General features: G+C 46.6%; 1 protein-coding gene across 2 annotated transcripts in view; it reads right to left on the bottom strand.

Moving 5' to 3' along the window:
• The window catches only part of LOC144326277 (UDP-N-acetylglucosamine--peptide N-acetylglucosaminyltransferase 110 kDa subunit-like), a 133,960-nt gene that overhangs the window by 75,346 nt on the left and 38,931 nt on the right, over positions 1-19,683 (bottom strand). For both annotated transcript variants that reach the window (XM_077922828.1, XM_077922827.1), the window contains exons 6-7: positions 16,907-16,986; positions 5,274-5,469 (exon numbers count right to left, since the gene is read on the bottom strand). In XM_077922828.1, the coding sequence (XP_077778954.1) occupies positions 5,274-5,469; positions 16,907-16,986 (276 nt within the window). The remainder of the gene's footprint in view (positions 1-5,273; positions 5,470-16,906; positions 16,987-19,683) is intronic.

The raw sequence follows: 19,683 nt of genomic DNA, 5'->3' as shown, positions 1-19,683 counted from the left end.
TCAGACACGCCTATAGTGTTAGGCATGAGCTGGCTAGAGAGACACAGTCCAGCAGTGGCGTGGTACCAGCGACAGCTCACCTTTTGCTCATCGTACTGTGCTCAACACTGCATCCAGTCCAGCCAAGGGGAGGAAGCTGGGCAGCAGCTGCAACTAGGCATGGTGCAGGCAGTCCCCCGGAAGTACGAGGGATTTTTGGAGGTTTTCTGCGAGAAGGAAGCTGACCAGCTGCCACCCCACAGGCCTTACGACTGTGCGATTGACCTGTTGCCGGGGGCGAAGCTGCCGACTGCAAAGCTGTATTCCATGTCTGAAGATGAGATGCAAGAACTCAGGGAGTTCATAGAGCACAATTTGAAGCGCGGATTCATTCGGGAATCCAAAGCGGTGGGAGGCAGTCCTGTGTTTTTTGTGAAGAAGGACACGCCCCAGAAGAGACTCATTGTGGACTATCGAGCCATAAACTCGATGACAAAGCCCAAGGCCTTTCCCATGCCCAAGATTGACGACCTCCTAGCGACCGTGCGGAAGGGGAGGATCTTCACCAAGTTGGATTTGCGCGGAGCGTACAATCTCATACGCATGCGTGAGGGCGATGAGTGGAAGACGGCCATGTTCACGCCTCTGGGCACGTATGAATACAGAGTTATGCCTTTTGGTCTCCAAAATGGATCCCACTGCTTCCAAGCCTTTATGCATCACGTGCTAGCAGGACTCCTCTACAAGAAGTGGGTGTGCTTCCTCAACGACATCCTGATCTTCTCAGAATCGCCGGAGGCTCACGAGAGAGACGTAAAGGAGGTCCTACAGAGACTACGGGAACACAGACTCTACGCCAAGTTGGAGAAGTGCCAGTTCGATGTGACGGAGGTGGATTTCCTGGGCTACAAGCTGTCCGACAAGGGACTGGCCATGGACAGCGTCAAGGTCCGCGCGGTGTTGGACTGGAAGAGCCCGCGCAATCGGAAGGAGGTGCAGAGGTTCGTCGGTTTCGCCAACTTTTACCGCAAGTTCATCAGAGGTTTCGCGAAGGAGACAGCAGCAATCACGGACACTCTCAGTTCCAAGAAGAAGAAGTTCACTTGGACGGACCAGGCGGAGCGCTCTTTTCAGAAGCTTAAAAGCCTCTTCGCCTCCGAGGAACAGCTGCTGCACGTGAATCCCGGCAGGCCCATGCAGGTCGAGACTGACGCATCAGACAGAGCGGTGGGGGCCGTCCTTTTGCAGGAAGATCCGCAAGGGCACTGGAGGCCCTGTGCTTTCTACTCCCGGAAACTCAGCAAGGCGGAACAAAACTACACCATCTGGGACAGGGAGTTGTTGGCCATTCACGCGGCTTTCAAAGCGTGGCGGCACTTCCTCATAGGAGCCAAGCACACCGTGCAGGTCCGCACGGACCACATGAACTTAGAGTATTGGCGCACGGCGAAGCTCCAGAGCCAGAGGCACATGCGCTGGGCGGAATTCTTCGCGGATTTCGACTTCCGAATAAAGTACATCCCGGGGGACTCCAATGTCATAGCCGATGCGCTCTCAAGGAAACCGCAATACCTCGAGGAAGCGGCAACAGTAGCAGCCAAGCACATTTTCGCACCGCAGGCGTGGGGGTGCGCTTCAGTCGCCGTCGACTTGGACGCGGTGCGACGCGCGTTGCAGACAGATCAGTTTGCACAATCCAAGATGGAAGAGCTGCGCAGAGGTACAACGAGAGACGACGAGTTCCAGATACGCGACGGGCTGTTAACTCGCAAAGGTGCCCTCTACGTGCCAGGGGACGATCTCCGCGCAAAGGTTCTGCAGCAGTTGCACGACGCACCCAGCGCGGGCCATTTCGGCAAGGAGAAGACAGCGGAACTGGTAGCCAGGGACTTTTGGTGGCCCCAAATGCGAGGAGAGGTCGCGGATTACGTCGCCAGATGTGACACCTGTCAGAGGTCCAAGCCAGTGCACCAGAAGCCAGCCGGACTACTGGAACCGCTGGAGACGCCACTGCAACCGTGGGAGCGGGTAGCGCTGGACTTTGTTACTGATCTGCCCAGCTCCCGAGGCAAGACGGCGGTACTGGTGGTGGTGGACCTGTTCACCAAGATGGCACACTTCATTCCTTGCGCGAGGGTGGCGACAGCGGAACAGACCGCCAAACTCTTCATCGACCACGTGTTCAGAGTGCATGGGCTGCCACAGTCCATCCTGTCCGACAGGGGGCGCCAGTTTGTCTCCAGTTTCTGGCAGAAGCTCCTAGGTATCCTGCACGTCAAGATCAACCTATCGTCGGCGAGACATCCACAGACCAACGGCCAAGCAGAGAGGGTCAACGCTATCATGCAGCAGTACCTGAGATGTTACGCCAATCAGCGACCCGCAGCTTGGGTGGATTACCTGCCGATGGCTGAGTTTGCCTACAACAACACGAAGCACGCGTCGACGGGGGTGACGCCGTTCTTCGCTAACAATGGACGACATCCCAGAACCTTCCCGGGGTTCGTAACGACGGGGGAGGGGGCGCCGCAGGGGGCCGACCATTTCGCAGCAGAACTGCAAGAGGTGCACGAGGAGCTGCGGAGACATTTGGAACTAGCTAAACAAGCCTATAAAGTGCAGGCGGACAAACACAGGAGGGCGGGAGAAGACATCCAGGTGGGGGACTGGGTATGGTTAGCGGCCCAAGCGGTGCCGGCCAAGTCGTTAGCTAAGAAGAAGCTAGGACACAGGCAGCTAGGGCCATACCAAGTTGAGGCCAGGATCAATCCCGTAGCGTTTCGACTGGCCCTCCCCGAAGGTTCCAGAATGCACCCGGTCTTTCATAGGTCGGTGCTCACCCCCTACAAGGCCCCACACAGATTTCAGGAGTCAGGGACGGCACCAGAACCACGCAGAGAGTCACCCAAGAGGGGGAGGTCACCTAGGGCCGAACCACTCAACGAGGTCACAGAGATTCTGGACTCGAGATGGGGGGAAGAGGGAGTAGAATATTTTCTCGCCAGAGAGGGTACCCCAGCCAGCGCCAACAGTTGGGTGCCGGACTACGCTTTGGACGAGCCTCTTCTCAAGGACGAGTTCCATGCTCTTTTCCCACACAGGCCCATGCCAGCCGAGTACTTTGACGACTGGCTTTTTACGCCCACACTTTCAGCCAGCACTTTCCGAGGGTTTTCTTCCGCGGAGGAGGGAACGCCAGAATCGAGCCCCCCCCAGGGGATCGTGCTCGGGGGTGGAGACGGAACCCTCTTATTGGTGGGACGAGCAACCAGAGGAGGACTGGCGCAGGAGGTGGAGGGAGGGGCCTTGGCCAACAGCACCGGACGAAGTAACAATGGGAGAGGAGACCGAGAACACTTTGGGAGACGAACCCGAGTTCGAGCACACATACACCGAGCTGGAAGCAGAGGAAATCGAAGTAGACGAACTGTATCCAGCATCTAACCCCGCAGAGACGCGGCTCCCAATACCTGCGCCCGACGGGCGGGAGGGGGGGAGGGGGGGCTTCGAGGGCGGATGGATGTCAGGGGTTCAGGGAGAGAGGCACAGATGAGGGAGGAGACTGAGAGCGAGGGGGAAGAATCCAGGAACGAGGAGGAGGATGACAATGACTTGAGGGTTTCCATGAGTCTTTCAAGTGAATCGGAGGATTCCCAAAAGGGGGCGCCCCTGGTCAGGCCAAGGGGAGCCACAGGGGGGACTCGTCAGGAGCAGGGGAGCAGCAGGGAAACCCCGAGTGGGAGTTGGAGATCGGGGCCGGCTTCCCCGCCGGAACGGAGTGAAGAGGGTGGAGTTCCCAGTGTGACAGACGAAGCAGAGCAGGAAGCAGAGAGGGGAAGGAGATCGGGGCAAGACGTCCTGCCGGAAGGGGCGGAGAGTAGCACAGAGAGTAGTGTAGCTGTCAAGAGGAAGGTCAGAGGTAGCGAACGCGCGCCAAGTTCAAATGTGGAGACGCGCGGAAATGCGGAGAGCCCGGAGGAGGAGCCTGGTCCCAAAGCACGGAGGAGGGGGGAGCAGGCGTCTGGGGACTCAGCGTCAGGGGAATCCAGGAGGGAAGGAACCCAGGGGGGTAGAAAGACCCTGCGGAAAAGGAAGGACAGGAAGAGGTGGACCAGCAGAAGCCTCTTAAACTGGTGTGGAGGCGGGACTGATTCAGAGGGGACTTCAGCGGTCTAAGCGTAACAGACGTGGGGCTGCACGCCTCGGCTGTGGAGCAAACAATGTACTTCAATAAAGACTTTTGTAAATAAAGTGGACTTGGCGTTGGTCTCTTGTGAGCTGGGACCTGAGGCGGCCCTGACACCATCATTGAAGACTTCCTGTTAAATCTTCTGTAGGAATATACTGATGAAACTTGATGCGTTTTTAATTTTTATTTTTTTACATTTTTATAAAGGCAAATTTCCATTTCAGGAAATTTCTTTTCCAATTTGAACCGACTGGAACTGTATTTATCTCCCCCCCCCCCCCCCCGGAGCCTAAACATTTTTTTAAAGAAAAAAAGCGCTGAGTTATACCATAAAATTATATATCAATGGAAAGATAATCTAATGAAGAACGTTAGCGCAGTAACTTTGATGAAGGATTATTGATGACGACAGCAGTCATAAAGAAGAAATGTGAAACCCACAGAAAAAACGAGGTATACAGGTTCAATTGACGTGTTGGCACTTTGCGATCAATCAGTGGGTTTTGGGTTGCGGTTTAAAACAGTGGTGTCCAAACTTTTTTCAAAGTTGGCCAGATTTGATGAAGTGAAGGGCCGTAAGGGCCAACCAAAGTTGTTAACCTTTTTTTTGGGATTGAAGTTGTTGAGGTTTTTGTTATGGTTTTACCCCAAATTGTTGAGCTTTTCTTTAGGGTTGAAGTTGTTGAGATTTTTAAAGGGTTGAACTTGTTGAGGTGTTTTTAGGATTTTACCCTAGGAAATAAACTGCCACAGGGGCCGGATTAAACTGACTGGCGGGCCGGATTAGCCCCCCCCCCCAACGGACTTTGGACATGCCTGCGCTAAGAGGATTGTGATTGCTTAAGTAAACCAGGGAGTGGGAACGGGGGGAGGAAGTAGACACTCGGTATGAGCAAAGTTGTATGTGATTATATGATTTGATATGAACGTGACAAAGGGAAGATATGAAAATTGAATAAAAATTATATTAAAAAATAAAAGAGGACTTCTTTTAAGTACTGTTCCCCAAGTCCCTCCCCCCAAAGCCCAATTTTGAGATCACCATCCTCCGTAAGGGTTTATTCAGCAAACCCTCCGACATACAGAAAGCAGAAGGGTTTCTTACGCTGCCTTTTTCTTTGAGTGCGTTTGCCAGGTTGCAGTAGGCGTCGGGGAAGTGGGGCTGGAGCTCAATGGCCCGCTTGTAGGTATCGATTGCCAGGTCGATCAGCCCCTGTTCGTAATACACACAGGCCAGGTTGCCATGGACGACAGCGTGGTTGGGGCTCAGGCTCAGGGCCCGTAGATAGGCTGCCACGGCTCTGAAATGAGAGCAAGGAGTGGTTCAGTTTCATTATCATCAGGGTGGATAAAAATCCAAAAAAAATGCTTTGGGAGGGCTATTAAGAGGATGCCAGCGAGGCTGAACCTTTCTGTAAAAAAGACAGGGGAACCTTTGTTTTTGACAGAACGGTAAAAACATTGTGCCATATTGTTATTCCTTTAGTGAAATAAATTGTTTAAATGGTTCTGAAGGAAATGATTCTGTTTCTCCTTCCAGTCAAGTACAGCAGAAAAGTGGTCCAAACAGAAACAGTTAACTTATTAAACCTCACCGTCATTTCATCAGTACTGGTCTATACATTTCTAATAGTCTATGCATTTCTGAAAACTCGTTACTCCAAAAAGGAAACCTTCCTCTGCTTGTCCATATTAAGAGGATGCCAGCAAGGCTGAACCATTCTGTAAAAAAGGGATTTGATTATTCCGATAAGGAAAACTTCCTTTATTAGTTAAATAAATTGTTCAAATTGTTATGAAGGAAAGGACTTCCAATCAAGTGCAGCAGAAAAGTTGTCCAAACAGAAACTGTTCACTTATTAAACCTCACCATCAGTTCCGTGTTGGCTGCCCGTTCTGCTGGAAGGGTGAGCTCTTTCACTTGAAAGAGCACCGGTGCTTTGAAGGTTGGGGAACCCGCTAGAGTGACGCAGTACCTCTTAAAAACCTCGGATTGAACATTCCGAGGACTTGGTGTTCCTGGAACGACTCCCTCACCCCCCGGTAAGCTCTTGATAAGGGCTCTGAGAGCGGGTGGGGTTGGAGACAGAGCCACTTGGGAATAGACTCGCTTCCTTCATCGCATGAAGCTCCGAGTCCGGAGATCGTGAGCGGCCAATTTCTCCAAGCAACTTTGATTGGAAAAGAGTGAGTAATAAATTAAAAATTTGGATATTTATTTGGAAAGGACAGGGGCTTAAAAAAACGGAGGTGAGTCCCTTCTTCTGATTAAGAGACAAAACAGCTACATCAGCCGAAGCCGCGATCTAAAATGTACGACTTTCTAAAGACTTTCAAGTTAATCTCTGTATCCCTCCTACTAGCAGGGGGAAGGAGGATATACTTTTCAGACTCTTTTAATCCTTGCAGACAGTTTGGATTTACGAGGTATTTTCTTTGTGGAAGCGGACTACCCGGTCGGGAAGACTAGACTTCATTATGAGACGTTGTAAAGAAAATGACACTTTCAACTTTCGTTTTCCTACTTGGGGGGGAAAAGTAACTGCAGCTGCCCGAACTCAAAGGTTTTTCTTTTCCCTTTCTCTTTTAAACAGTACCCCTACCCCCAAATATAAATTGTAAATTGGGACTGTGTTATTAACTTCTGGGGAATTAAGAAAGGATTACAAGTTAGAGAGACTGTTGACTTTTATATTAAGACTGGTGAAGAGGCTTGAGAAGAGAAACTGTCTGTCTCCTTATCTCCCCTTTGTTTGAGACTGACCTTGAACAAAAGAATTGCAAGTTATGGATGGGGGAGAGAAAGGAGAGAGAGGACAAAGAAAGCAAAAACTAAACCAAGAAGGGACTCTAAGTCACCAGCTTTTGAGGAGTCTGTGTTGCAATTGCTTCAGGAAATTAAAACAGAAGTAAGAGGAAATCAAAAGTCTATACAGGAATTAAAAAGTGACTTTGCTCAATTAAGACAAGATTTAACGCAAGTTAATTCAGATGTATCAGCACATGAGTCAAGACTGGCGCATTTGGAAACTGTGAGAATTGCTGATTTAGAGGCAATTCAGCGACAATCTCAAATTTCAATTGCGTCTCTCCAGCTAAAACAGAGGGAATGTAATCTGAGATTGAGGGGCATACCCCAGAAAGAGCGGGATAATTTGAAGGATTGGTTAATTGAAGAATTTGCAGCGTATTGGGGCCTCTCAAAAGAAGAATTAAATTCCTGGATTGATAAAGCCTACAGATTTGGACCTAAAAAAGATACTAAGATCACACATGACTGTATGGTGATTTTTAAAACCAAAGAGCAGAGAGATATTATTTTAGGCCACCATTACAAAAAAAGTTTAAAGATAGATGAGAAGGGAATAATTCTGTTTAAAGACATTCCGACATACTTTTTGGCCCTGAGAAATAATTATATGGATTTGGCCAGTGCCCTAAGAAGAAAGAACATTTTCTTCAGGTGGGAGTTCCCAGAAGGATTATCTTTTAAATTTCAATGAAGGAAACAAAGAATAACAACTGTCAGAGAGAAAGAAAGATTTTTGGAGAAAAACGCAAAAGAGCTTGGACTGGAAAGTTCTCCTTCATTAGGGGCAGGAGCAGTGGGCCCCTAACAAATCAGGATGTCTTTGAAAATCTACTCCTGGAATGTGAATGGTCTAAATTCGCGATTTAAGAGGAATCAAGTTTATCACGCACTGGCAAGACATAATTTGGACATAATTTGTCTACAAGAAACACATGTTACAAGACTTCATAGGAAAATTCTCCAAAATAAGAAACTTGGGCAGGAATTTATTTCATCCGACAAAGTGAAAAAAAGAGGTGTGGTTTTTTTATGTTAAAGAAAAATGGAACCCCAAATTGTTGTTTAAAGATGAGGAAGGGAGGTACATTGCAGTTGAAATTACGGCACAAGGCGATAAATTTCTTTTGCTGGGAATTGATGCACCAAATGATGGCAAAGTGGAATTTTTTAAGAATCTGGACTTAAAACTCATGGATTATATGGATTACAAATTGATTTTAATGGGAGACCTGAATGGAGTAGCATCAACATTAATGGATAAAACACAGGGTCAGAAAAATCCAAGTTCTGGCAGACTACCAAAGATTTTCTTTGATATGACTGATAAATACGATTTGTCGGACATATGGAGGCTACAAAATCCAATGGAGAGGGATTTCACTTTTTTCTCAAATTCAAATCAAACTTTCTCGAGAACCGACTATTTATGGATATCCAGAGATTTGGTTCCTAAGGTTACTAAAACAGAAATTTGCCCTAAGACTTGCTCAGATCATAATGCAGTGGTTTTGGAGATGAAATTATACCTGCAGGGTTCCTTTAGATGGAGGATGAATGATGAGTTGTTGAAGAATGAACAGATGATTACTAAGGCCCAAAAGACTCTAAAAGATTATTTTGAACTAAATATGAACACAGAGGTTGAAACAAGAGTCATTTGGGATGCAAGTAAGGCAGTAATAAGAGGTTTCCTCATACAACAGAACTCGATAAGGAAAAAGATACAGAATGAGAAAAAAGATAAAATTCTGTCTCAAATAAAAGACAAAGAGAAGAGTTTAAGATTAATCCCAAAGAGTCAACAGATTCCAAAAGAAATTAAAGCATTGCAGATTCAATTTTCTCAAATTATTAACCAGGAAATAGAATGGAAAATTAAAATGATGAAACAGAGAAACTTTGAATCTGCGAATAAATGTGGGAAATTGTTGGCTTGGCAATTAAAAAAGAGACAGAAGCAAAGTACTATTACAAACATTGTATCTGATGGAAAATCTATGGAAAACCCTGCAGATATAAGGAAATGTTTTCAGAAATACTTTAAACAGCTGTATAAAAAAGGTAAAGAAGATAAGGATAAAATTGAGCAATTTCTTGCGGCGAATGAAATGCAGAAAATTCCCGAGGATAAAAGGTTCCTACTAAATGGCATGATTACAAGACAGGAGGTTGAGATGGCAATAAATAAGATGCAGTTAGGCAAAGCCCCGGGACCGGATGGTCTTTCTGCAAAATATTATAAAATATTGAAAGATTGGCTAATTCAACCGTTGGCAGATGTGTGTAATAAGATTTTAAGAGTGGACAAAGCTACCGAAACCTGGAAAGATGCATTTATCACTCTGATTCCAAAAATAGATCAAGATAGATCTGATGTAAAAAATTATACACCAATCTCATTACTTAATGTGGACTATAAAATCTTCGCAAACATTTTGGCCAATAGATTAAAAAAGGTTCTATCAAATTATATACATAAGGACCAGGCAGGATTTCTGCCTGGGAGACATATGAAAGGTAACATTAGAAATATAATTGATATAATAGAAAGGTTGGAAGCGAAAAGAAATTGTAAAGCAATGTTAATGTTTATTGATGCGGAAAAGGCGTTTGATAATGTTTCTTGGTTATTTATGATGAAAAACCTAGAAAGAATTGAGGTTGGCCAGGAATTTTTAAATGGTATCAATGCAATCTATTTTGAACAAAAAGCAAAAATCATAGTTAATAATGTGGTCTCAGAGGAAATCAGAATTGAGAAAGGAACCAGGCAAGGGTGCCCGCTTTCCCCTCTGCTATTTATTTCTGTTCTGGAGGTTTTGCTAAACATGTTGAGGAAAGAGGAGGAGGTTAAAGGCATTGTAGTGGGATCCAAGCAATATAAATTAAAAGCCTTTGCTGATGACTTGGTTTTAACTTTACAAGATCCAGAAACCAGTGCAGTAAAAGCACTGGAGCTGATTCAAGAGTTTGGGCAGGTAGCAGGATTTAAATTAAACAAGAGCAAAACCAAAGTTTTAGAAAAAAACTTAGATAATGAGGAAAGAAAATACCTTTTTGAAAGGACAGGCCTTGTTTCTGTGAAAAAAGTTAAATATTTGGGTGTGAACTTATCGGTAAAGAATTTGAATCTTTATAAAGATAACTATGAAAAATTATGGAATGAAATCAAGAGAGATCTTGAGATATGGTCAAACCTAAAACTTTCATTGATGGGCCAAATATCGGTGGTTAAGATGAATGTATTGCCGAAGATGCTGTTTTTATTTCAAGTTTTACCAATCATTGATAATGGATTTGGATTGATCTTTATTACGGCCATTGGCCCGTCACACGACAGTTTCCCATACCAACCAACATACAGTGGTGCCTCGCAAGACGAAATTAATTCGTTCCGCAAGTCTCTTCGTCTTGCGAGTTTTTCGTCTTGCGATGCACGGTTTCCCATAGGAATGCATTGAAAATCAATTAATGCGTTCCTAGGGAAACCGCCTTCAGACCAGGTCCGGGGACAGTCTGTCCCCCGACCTCTTCTGAAGGCTGAGGGGGGGGGGACTGTTACCATAAAGCACCAATGCTGCAGCAAGCAAAGGCTCTAGCAGCTCAGTCTGCTGCTTGTGGCTGGAAAGCCAGACAGGATGTTTGTGACTGTTGCCATGGAAACAAAGGGGCAGTCCATTCTGTACTGAGCACCGGATGTTAGCTCAGTGTGTGTGTCATATGACCTGTACTGGAAGTACTTGGGTGGAGTTTCTTCTTGCTGTTGTCGAGTGCAGACATGTTTCTCTGTACTGATATAAGAGACAGAAATAAAAGATGTAAATAGTTTTCTGTCTGCTTCTTTCCCCTCCCTGGGGGACACCAAAGGGGAGAGAGGAAGAACGGTGTGTTCCTCTCACACTTCTGAGAAGAATCGCCGGTACCTCGCCTGCTTATCAGCAGAGGGAAACGCGGGGAGGTCGACAGGAATATCTGCCGGTGCCTACGCTATGGCACATTCCTCTGACCGGGCAGAATTCCAACAGTGGCAGCCTTCGGATGGTTGCGATTCATCGAACATCTGCATGAGAGGCTGGTGAATCCTCCTCTGCTTCATGGAAGCCTGTTGTGAGAGGCTGATTCTCTGCAGCCAGAAGCTGACAAGAAGAAGCTGACAGCCAAGCCGATGCCCAAGGTATGAGATTTTTAAGGGCTTAAAAGTGTGAATGCAGATTGCTCATTCTCTGCTTCACGGAGAGCGTGTGTGGGAAAGCAGCTCCAACTTAGAAGAGGCCTGCATTCCAAGCATTCTTGTGGTTTCCTGTCCGAGGAGAGATATGCGCTGTTGCTAAGCGACGTCCTTCAGTGAAGGAGGACTGGAAAGTTAATCGAGAGGGCTGGACAGTCAGTCTATGCCTCAGAGAGGCGAAAACAAAGTTTTGTTATGACTAGGTCCTCACGAACTGGTGGAAGGGACTTTCCAACGCAGCCAGAGTCAGAACTGCCAGGTGTAAAGAGTGTAAACAAGCCAGCTATTGGATTTTAGAGGCTTGTGTTTTAGAGTCAATGCAAGGACTCAAAATGGATGCTAAGAAGGGGGGAGGCTTGCCTTCTCCACCCCTCCTGACCAATGACAATTATTCATCTTGGTCTGTAAAGATGAAGGCCCTGTTGCAGAATCAGAGACTGTTTGGGGTGATTGAGAACCCCATCCCTGCAGCACCAACGCGTGCTTGGGAGTCACAGAATGTGAAGGCTAGGACTGCTATAATTCTGTGCGTCTCAGATGATCAATTGGTGCATATTCAGCATTTGGAATATGCACAAGAGGTTTGGGATACGCTGCGTACAACGCATCAGAGAGATGCAGGTTCTTCAGCGTTGCTGTATTTTGAGAAGTTGACCAATCTGAGATTAGCGCCTGATGGAGATGTTCAAGCGCACCTGACAGAAATGAAGTTTCTGCGTCAACAGATGGTGGAACGCAATTTCCGTCTTCAGGAGGAAGTGTTTTGCTTCATGATGATAAACAGCCTGAACCGGACTTACAAGGTTGTTGCCAGTCAGCTTGGTTCTCTACCTGCCGCCGATTTGACCGCGGAGAGGGTGTGTGCAGTGGTCCTTAACGAACACGACAGACTTGCTGCACTGAAGGTGAAGGACAGGGGGAGGCAAGAACAGAGTTCAAATCTTCCCACTGCTGATGCTACTGGAAAGCATGCTGTAGCATTGAGCGCCGTCAGATGCTACAATTGTGGACAGACTGGGCATCTACAGCGGAACTGTAGGAAGCCGCGACAGTCAAAAGGAGCCAAGAACAGCTCTACGAAGCCTGAGGCGTCAAACGAAAGCCGTAACAAGTGCCAGGTGAAACCTGCAAAGGCGATGATGGCGAAAGGAACCACGCCAGATGTTGGGAACGCATTCATAATCGACACCGGAGCAACGAAGCATCTCTGCCCACACAGACAACTGTTTTCGACGTTGAAGAAGCAAAGCTTCACTGTGAAACAAGCCAACGGTCAAGAACTGGAAGCGACCGGGATTGGGACTGTGTATCTTGAGAGTCTGAACTTGACTATAAGCGATGTTTACCTGGTTCCAGAACTGAGATATAGTCTGCTGAGTGCTTCGCAGATTGCAAAGAAAGGGCTAAAACTGTACTATGATGATAAAAGATGCAAGATCTACAAAGATGGAGAACTGTTTCTTACCGCTAAAGAGAAAGATGGACTGTATTTGTTGACTTTTGATCAAAGTGATTACATGAAATGTAATACTTTTGATTCTAACGAAATTTCTCTTGCAGATCTGACCAACAAGGACACCAAGAAGGTGGCTAAGAAGGTCGACAGAGCGTTTCAGCGGGTGTATGCTGATGTGATTGGTCCTTTAGAACCATCTAGAGGCGGTGCAAAATATTACCTTTTGTGTGTTGATTGTTACACTAATTATTCTTGGGTTTATGTGATGAAGAAACCGCAGGAAACTTTAGAAAAGTTTCAGGAGTTTTGTGACAAGGTTAAAAGTATGCATGATGCTAACGTTGATTGTCTTTTCACAGATGACAAGCCAATTTTTCTGTTACAGAAGTTCCAGAAGTTCCTGGATGGAAAAGGGATAAGACACAAACTTGCTAGTTCCGAAGAAGCATGGAAGAAATGTGTCTGTGTAAAAGTGAACAAAGAATTGCAGAAGGGGATGCATGCACAATTGCTGAGTTCACATTTACCACATGAATATTGGGCCGAGTCGCTAGCGTCCTATCTTCATGTGTGGTTAAGAAAAGTCTCAACAGAGTTGGGATGTTCTCCTTTTGAGAAGCTGTTTAATAGAAAACCTTCTGTAGCCTATTTTAAGGTTTTCGGGTCTCATGTGAGAACAGAAGCTCCAAGTGGGGTTAAGAATGTCAGAGGCATTTTTGTGGGTTATGAAAAAGGTCTCTATAGAGTAATTTTGTCTGAATCTGGTCAGGTGATTCTCACAAAATTTCTAGAGAGTGCTCCTGAACAGGAGAGAGTGATTGTTCACACATTTCCCACAGAGAATGATTCAGATGATGATGATTTTTCTGATGTCACAGATTACAGTGGTACTGACGATGACAGCGATAGCTCAGACAGCTCAGTTGTCACAGTCATTGAGAGGAAATCTCAAATAATGACTAGACCCTCAGAAGAGAAGGATGAACCACTGATTAAGCTTACTACTGGTTCTCCAGAGAGTTCAGAGGCTGAACCAGAAAGCAGAGAAGAGCAGCAACTCTTACGTAGGTCTGAGAGAGCAACGAAGGGTGTACCACCCAAGAGGTATTCAGAGGAGTTTGCTAACCTAGCATATGTTGCTGTTGTAAACGATCAAGGACAGATTGAAGCTGTGTCTGAGTCAGAGACAAAGGCACAACAGAGAGTTGTTAACCAAGGTAATGCGAAGTCACACAACCAGAGAGGTACATTGGTTAAACCAGTGGCGGGTAGTTCCAAGGGTGGAACTGAAACAACAGGGGAATGTTATAAGTATAACAACTGTTTGTTTTCTTCTCTGGATGACGCTTTGCTCGCAGCAAGCATTGATACTTTAGGGGGAGTATGTTACCATAAAGCACCAATGCTGCAGCAAGCAAAGGCTCTAGCAGCTCAGTCTGCTGCTTGTGGCTGGAAAGCCAGACAGGATGTTTGTGACTGTTGCCATGGAAACAAAGGGGCAGTCCATTCTGTACTGAGCACCGGATGTTAGCTCAGTGTGTGTGTCATATGACCTGTACTGGAAGTACTTGGGTGGAGTTTCTTCTTGCTGTTGTCGAGTGCAGACATGTTTCTCTGTACTGATATAAGAGACAGAAATAAAAGATGTAAATAGTTTTCTGTCTGCTTCTTTCCCCTCCCTGGGGGACACCAAAGGGGAGAGAGGAAGAACGGTGTGTTCCTCTCACACTTCTGAGAAGAATCGCCGGGACCTCGCCTGCTTATCAGCAGAGGGAAACGCGGGGAGGTCGACAGGAATATCTGCCGGTGCCTACGCTATGGCACATTCCTCTGACCGGGCAGAATTCCAACAGGGACAAGGGCCTTTCTTCCCACCCCCAGCATTTTAAAAAACCCCGGGACAGCGGAGGACGTCTCCGCTGCCCGGGGCGATCTTAAAATGCTGGCGGGCGGCATTTTAAAATCGCCCGGGACAGCGGAGGACTTCTCCGCTGTCCGGGGCGATTTAAAAGCCCCTGGGAAGGCAGGCAGGGGGGACAAAGACTTTTGCCCCCGCCTGCCTTCAGAAGAGGTCCAGGACCTCGTTCCGATGCCGGGCGGCGGGGTGAGAGGTTCCCGCCCCGCCGCCCGGCATCGGGGCATCGTTCCGAAGCCCGGCGGCGGCGAGAGGAGGTGTCCCTGCCCCGCTGCCAGGCTTCGGAGGAGGTCCGAGGACAGCGGGGAAGACGCGCTGCGCTTCCCCGCTGTCCCGGAGATTTCCCTATGGGCTGTCGTCTTGCGAAGCAAGCCCATAGGGAAATTCGTTTTGCGAAGCGCCTCCAAAACGGAAAACCCTTTCGTCTAGCGGGTTTTCCGTCTTGCGAGGCGTTCGTCTTGCGAGGTACCACTGTAATGTACTTGAACCTCCAAATTTAAAACCGCTTAAATGTTTTAAAGAATGGCAGAAGGCATTGTCTAAATTTATCTGGCAGGGGAAAAAACCTAGAATTAAATATAAATTACTTACAGATATAAAAGAGAGAGGGGGCTTTTCCCTACCAGATTTGAAGATACACTTTGAAGCTGCTGCATTCTGCTGGATCAAGGATTGGATTCAATTAGAGAATGATGATGCGCTAGACTTGGAGGGATTGGATAATCGTTTTGGATGGCATGCATATCTATGGTATGACAAGGTAAAGGCCCACAGTGGTTTTAAGAATCATGTAATTAGAAAGGCATTATACAAAGATCTCTTAGTAAGAAAAACACCAAAATGGATTTCACCAATGGAAGCACAGGCCCAAAAAAAGTTAAATATGGAAAACAAATGGTTGAGGTATTCAGATTTGTTGTTAGAGAATCAGGAAGGTTTTAAATTAAAACCATTTGAACAAATGAAAGATAAAGTGAATTGGTTACAATATTATAAAATTAACGAATTATATAAAATGGATAAGAGAAATGGTTTTGCAACAGAAAAAACCAAATTGGAAACGGAGTTGTTAGATACTAATTATAAGAATATGTCTAAAATGTACAGTTTGTTGTTGGAGTGGCACACAAAGGATGAACAAGTTAAATCGGTTATGATTGATTGGGCAAGGGATGTGGGACATAACATAATGATGGAGGATTGGGAGAAGCTATGGAGGAAAGGGGTCAAGTTCACTGCATGTATGATGTTAAAGGAAAACATTATGAAGATGATGTATAGATGGTACTTGACCCCTGTAAAACTAGCAAAGATTTATCACAAAAGTGATAACCTTTGTTGGAAATGTATGTCACGGCTAAAATGGCCACTGTTTCTTTAATGCGAATAAAGCTGGGCCAGCATGAGTCATCAGCCTGCACCAGGTTGTATATATAGAATGAGAAATGTTAGTTTGTTGCTGAGGTTGAGTTGGGTTGGTTGGTTAGTGCTGGTGTGTATAGTTTATTCAGTCGTGTTTTGCACAAAGACTTTTAAGAATAAAACTCTGCAAAGATATTCTCGTGGACTCTTTTGTGCCGACAAGGGTCCGAGGACCAGGCTGAGGAGACAAAGGGAGGTCAGAACCCTTTCCTTCTTTTTTTTTTCTTTTTTTTTTTCTTTTTTTTCTTTTTTTTGCTTTTTACAAACACTGACAATGTAAAGAAAAAGAAGGTACTTTTTTCCATATGTGGTGGACTTGTCCCAAGGTGAAAGACTTCTTGGAGAAGATTTATAACGAACTGCAAAAAAATGTTGAAATATACATTTATTAAGAAACCAGAGGCCTTTCTCCTTGGAATAACAGGTTTAGAATTGCCCAAGAAAGATGTTAAATTGTTCAAATTGTTATGAAGGAAAGGACTTCCAATCAAGTGCAGCAGAAAAGTTGTCCAAACAGAAACTGTTCACTTATTAAACCTCACCATCATTTCATCATTATCTGTCTATGTATTTCTAAGAGTAGAACCAAAAAGGAAACCTTCCTCTGCTTGTCCATATTAAGAGGATGCCAGCAAGGTTGAACCTTTCTGTAAAAAGAGGATTTAAAACAAGTCTTACGGATTAGGGATTTAAATTGTGAGTTAAATCAATTTGATTTAAATCAAATCCACCCTCTAAGGCAACAAGGGATTGAACACATATCCCCACTGGCAATGGGAGTTAGTTTGGGTATGGGTGCAACCACTAAACTGAGAATATAATACGTAATGTGATTATACGTAAAACCAATAAAAACCATTTATATAAAAAAAGAGAGAATATAAGCTATACGCCTATTTGCTTACCTGTCAAATATACGCGCCTCCTTCAAGACGTTCCCCAGATTAATGTAAGCGTCCAGGAAGTTGGGATCCAGGGTCACCGCCTGAGAATATTTAAGACAATTGATTTTTGTTACTAATGTAACAGCGTGGTTACTTTTAAATAAGTGGGTCAATCCTACCTACCTACATTAATTTACCTAATCTACCTACCTACCTAATCTAATCTACCTACCATTAAACCTATTGACCTATCTACCTACCTTCCTATTTACCTACCTAGCTACCTAATCTATCTACCTATCTACTCTACCTACCCTACCAACCTACCTTATCTACCTACCTACCATCTAATCCAGGCATGGCCAAACTTGGCCCTCCAGCTGTTTGGAGACTACAACTCCCATCATCCCTAGCTAACATCCCTGATCCCTAGTGGTCAGGGATGATGGGAATTGTAGTCCCAAAACATCTGGAGGGCTGAGTTTGGCCATGCCTGAATCTACCTACCTACCTACCCTATCTATTGTGGCAAAATTCGTATATTGGCGCGACCCCCGCTAATTGATTTATTGGTCCACAATTAGCTTTTATTACCGCAGCTGGGTCTGGCGCGTTTCCCCTGCGCACGCTCTCAGTCAGCTCCAGTCACGCCAGTAGCAGAGATAAACACAGCGGTGTGAAACTGTCACGTCCTTCACTTAGCTTCCAAACAAACACAGATTTCTCCTGGGCTCCTTTCCGCCATTACAGGCTACGTCTTTCTCCCTCAACGACCAGAGGGGAACAGAACACTCCTCCCAAAACTCCTCCCAGCTTCTAGAAGCTGACGTCAGAATTGAGGCATCCTGGGAACTTCTTAACCTGTTAAGTTCCAAACCTGACACCCCCTCTATGCCTCACATTCTGGCAAGACCCTTTTGAGTTCAACACCTTCCCCTTTGCCTTGTGCCACTTCCCGGCATCTTTCCCAGGCACCTGTTGAACCCCTTCAACTTTCCCAGAATCACACTGTGCGACACTTTTCCACGCACCTGTGATCTGATACCCTACTGACCCTTTAGGGCCAGCAGTTGTGTCTTCTCCGTCAGACTCTTCCCCCTCTGACTTGACACCCTGTTTGTGAGCTTTCTCCATTACCGGAGATGAAGTCTCACACCTGGACACTCCTTTAACAACCCTTGGAGATGCCCAAACCTGCCCTGAACCCTGACCCTGGACTTGGTCCCCATCACCGGGTTTTGAACCCTGATTCTGGACCTGGTCCCCGTCACCGGGCTCAGCAACAGCCTCCCTTCTCTCTTGAGAAGACTTTGCACCCGTCACCTGGTGACGTATTCCCTTTTCCTTGAAAAATTCCTCCAGAGCAGACCCAGTAAACTGTGACCCTCGGTTGCTCTTGAACCCTTGCACCTTGGTGGAAAACCTTAGTTCCACCTCCGCAACCCAATCCTTGATCAGTTGCGCCGCCTCCCCCTGTGACTTGAGAGAGAGACACCAGCCAACCTGGCTGTGGCCATCTGTCAGCAATGGCACATACCTGGCCCCACCCAGACTCTCACACCTCATGGGTCCTGACAGATCTGTGTGAACAAGCTCAAAAGCTTCCTTGGCTACCCTCCCAAACCCGGGAAAACCAAGCACCTTTGCATGCCCTGCACCCTTGGGACCTCCCACATTTCCGGAGTTTGTACCCTTTTGTGCACCTGTGCAACTTTTGCACACCTTTGGGAACCTTAGCACACTGCACCTGTGCATTACCAGCATTCCCACCACCCTCCAGAGGTGACTCCAGAACAAAGAAATTGTTCTTGCTCTTCGCCATGTTGATCAGTTGTCGCCCCCCTCTGAAAATGGAACAGGTATCATTTTCAAAGCACATTATTTTGAACCCCTGCTTCGTTAGAGCAGATACAGATAACCGACAACAATTCAGTCCCGGCACAACGTAGACCTCTTACTCCTCCTGTAAAAGGGAGAGAAAAACACGTTAGCCAATTGTTCCTGTTGAAACAGCCCTGCAGTTCCGCAGCCTATCAGGTGCTGCCTGATAGCAGAAACCAAAACACCCAGCGTGTCACTGTGTCCTGGCTGGAGTTGTTCTCCACAGTTGCCATAGAAGCAACAAACGTCCCGCTGCCCCTGTCCTTGGCAGCGTCCGAAACCGCAGCATCCTGCGTTGCTCTGAAGACTGGACTTATCTCAGAGTTCCCAGACACCTCTGCAGCACGTAACTCCCGCTGCAGCAGATGGCTGACCTTGAAGCCTGTAGCTGTGTCCTGTTTCCCAGGCTTCGACTTTTGACGCAAACATCTCTTGGCAGCCTTTGGAAAAAGAGGCTTTTCTGTGCTTTTACTGCTCACCGCCCCCCCCCTCTGCTCCCAGGGCTCCCAGGACGCTTTCCTGCACCCCCAGTGGTAGGTAAAGGGCTCCCAGCAGCTTGCCTCCCTCCAAGCTCCTCACGCAGATGTCGAACTCCAGTGGAAAATCACTGCTCTTGGGCTCCTCCCGCTGGCCTCCTTCTCCTTCTTCCGGAAAAGCACTCCTTGCCAGCTTTGCCCCCTCTGAACCTCCACTTCATTCCAGCAGGCTCTTAAACTTGCCTTTGGAATCCTTCGCCCCCCCCCCCCCCGACCTGCTCAGCAGCACTCCTTGTGGCTAAAGCATCAGGGACAGGGGCTCCAGCCTTTTTAGGCTTTTGTATTCCTTCTCCAGGGCTCTGGCCTTTTGCTGAAGCTTCCCAGCAAATGCAGCACAATCCCAGATAGCCCTTTCGCCCCCCCTCTGGGGCCCACAGCCCT

This window comes from Podarcis muralis, chromosome W (genome assembly GCF_964188315.1).
Source record: "Podarcis muralis chromosome W, rPodMur119.hap1.1, whole genome shotgun sequence".
Taxonomy (NCBI): Eukaryota; Metazoa; Chordata; class Lepidosauria; order Squamata; family Lacertidae; genus Podarcis; species Podarcis muralis.
The sequence above is the reverse complement of the archived record's forward strand: the minus strand, read 5'-3'. Positions and strand labels throughout refer to the sequence as shown.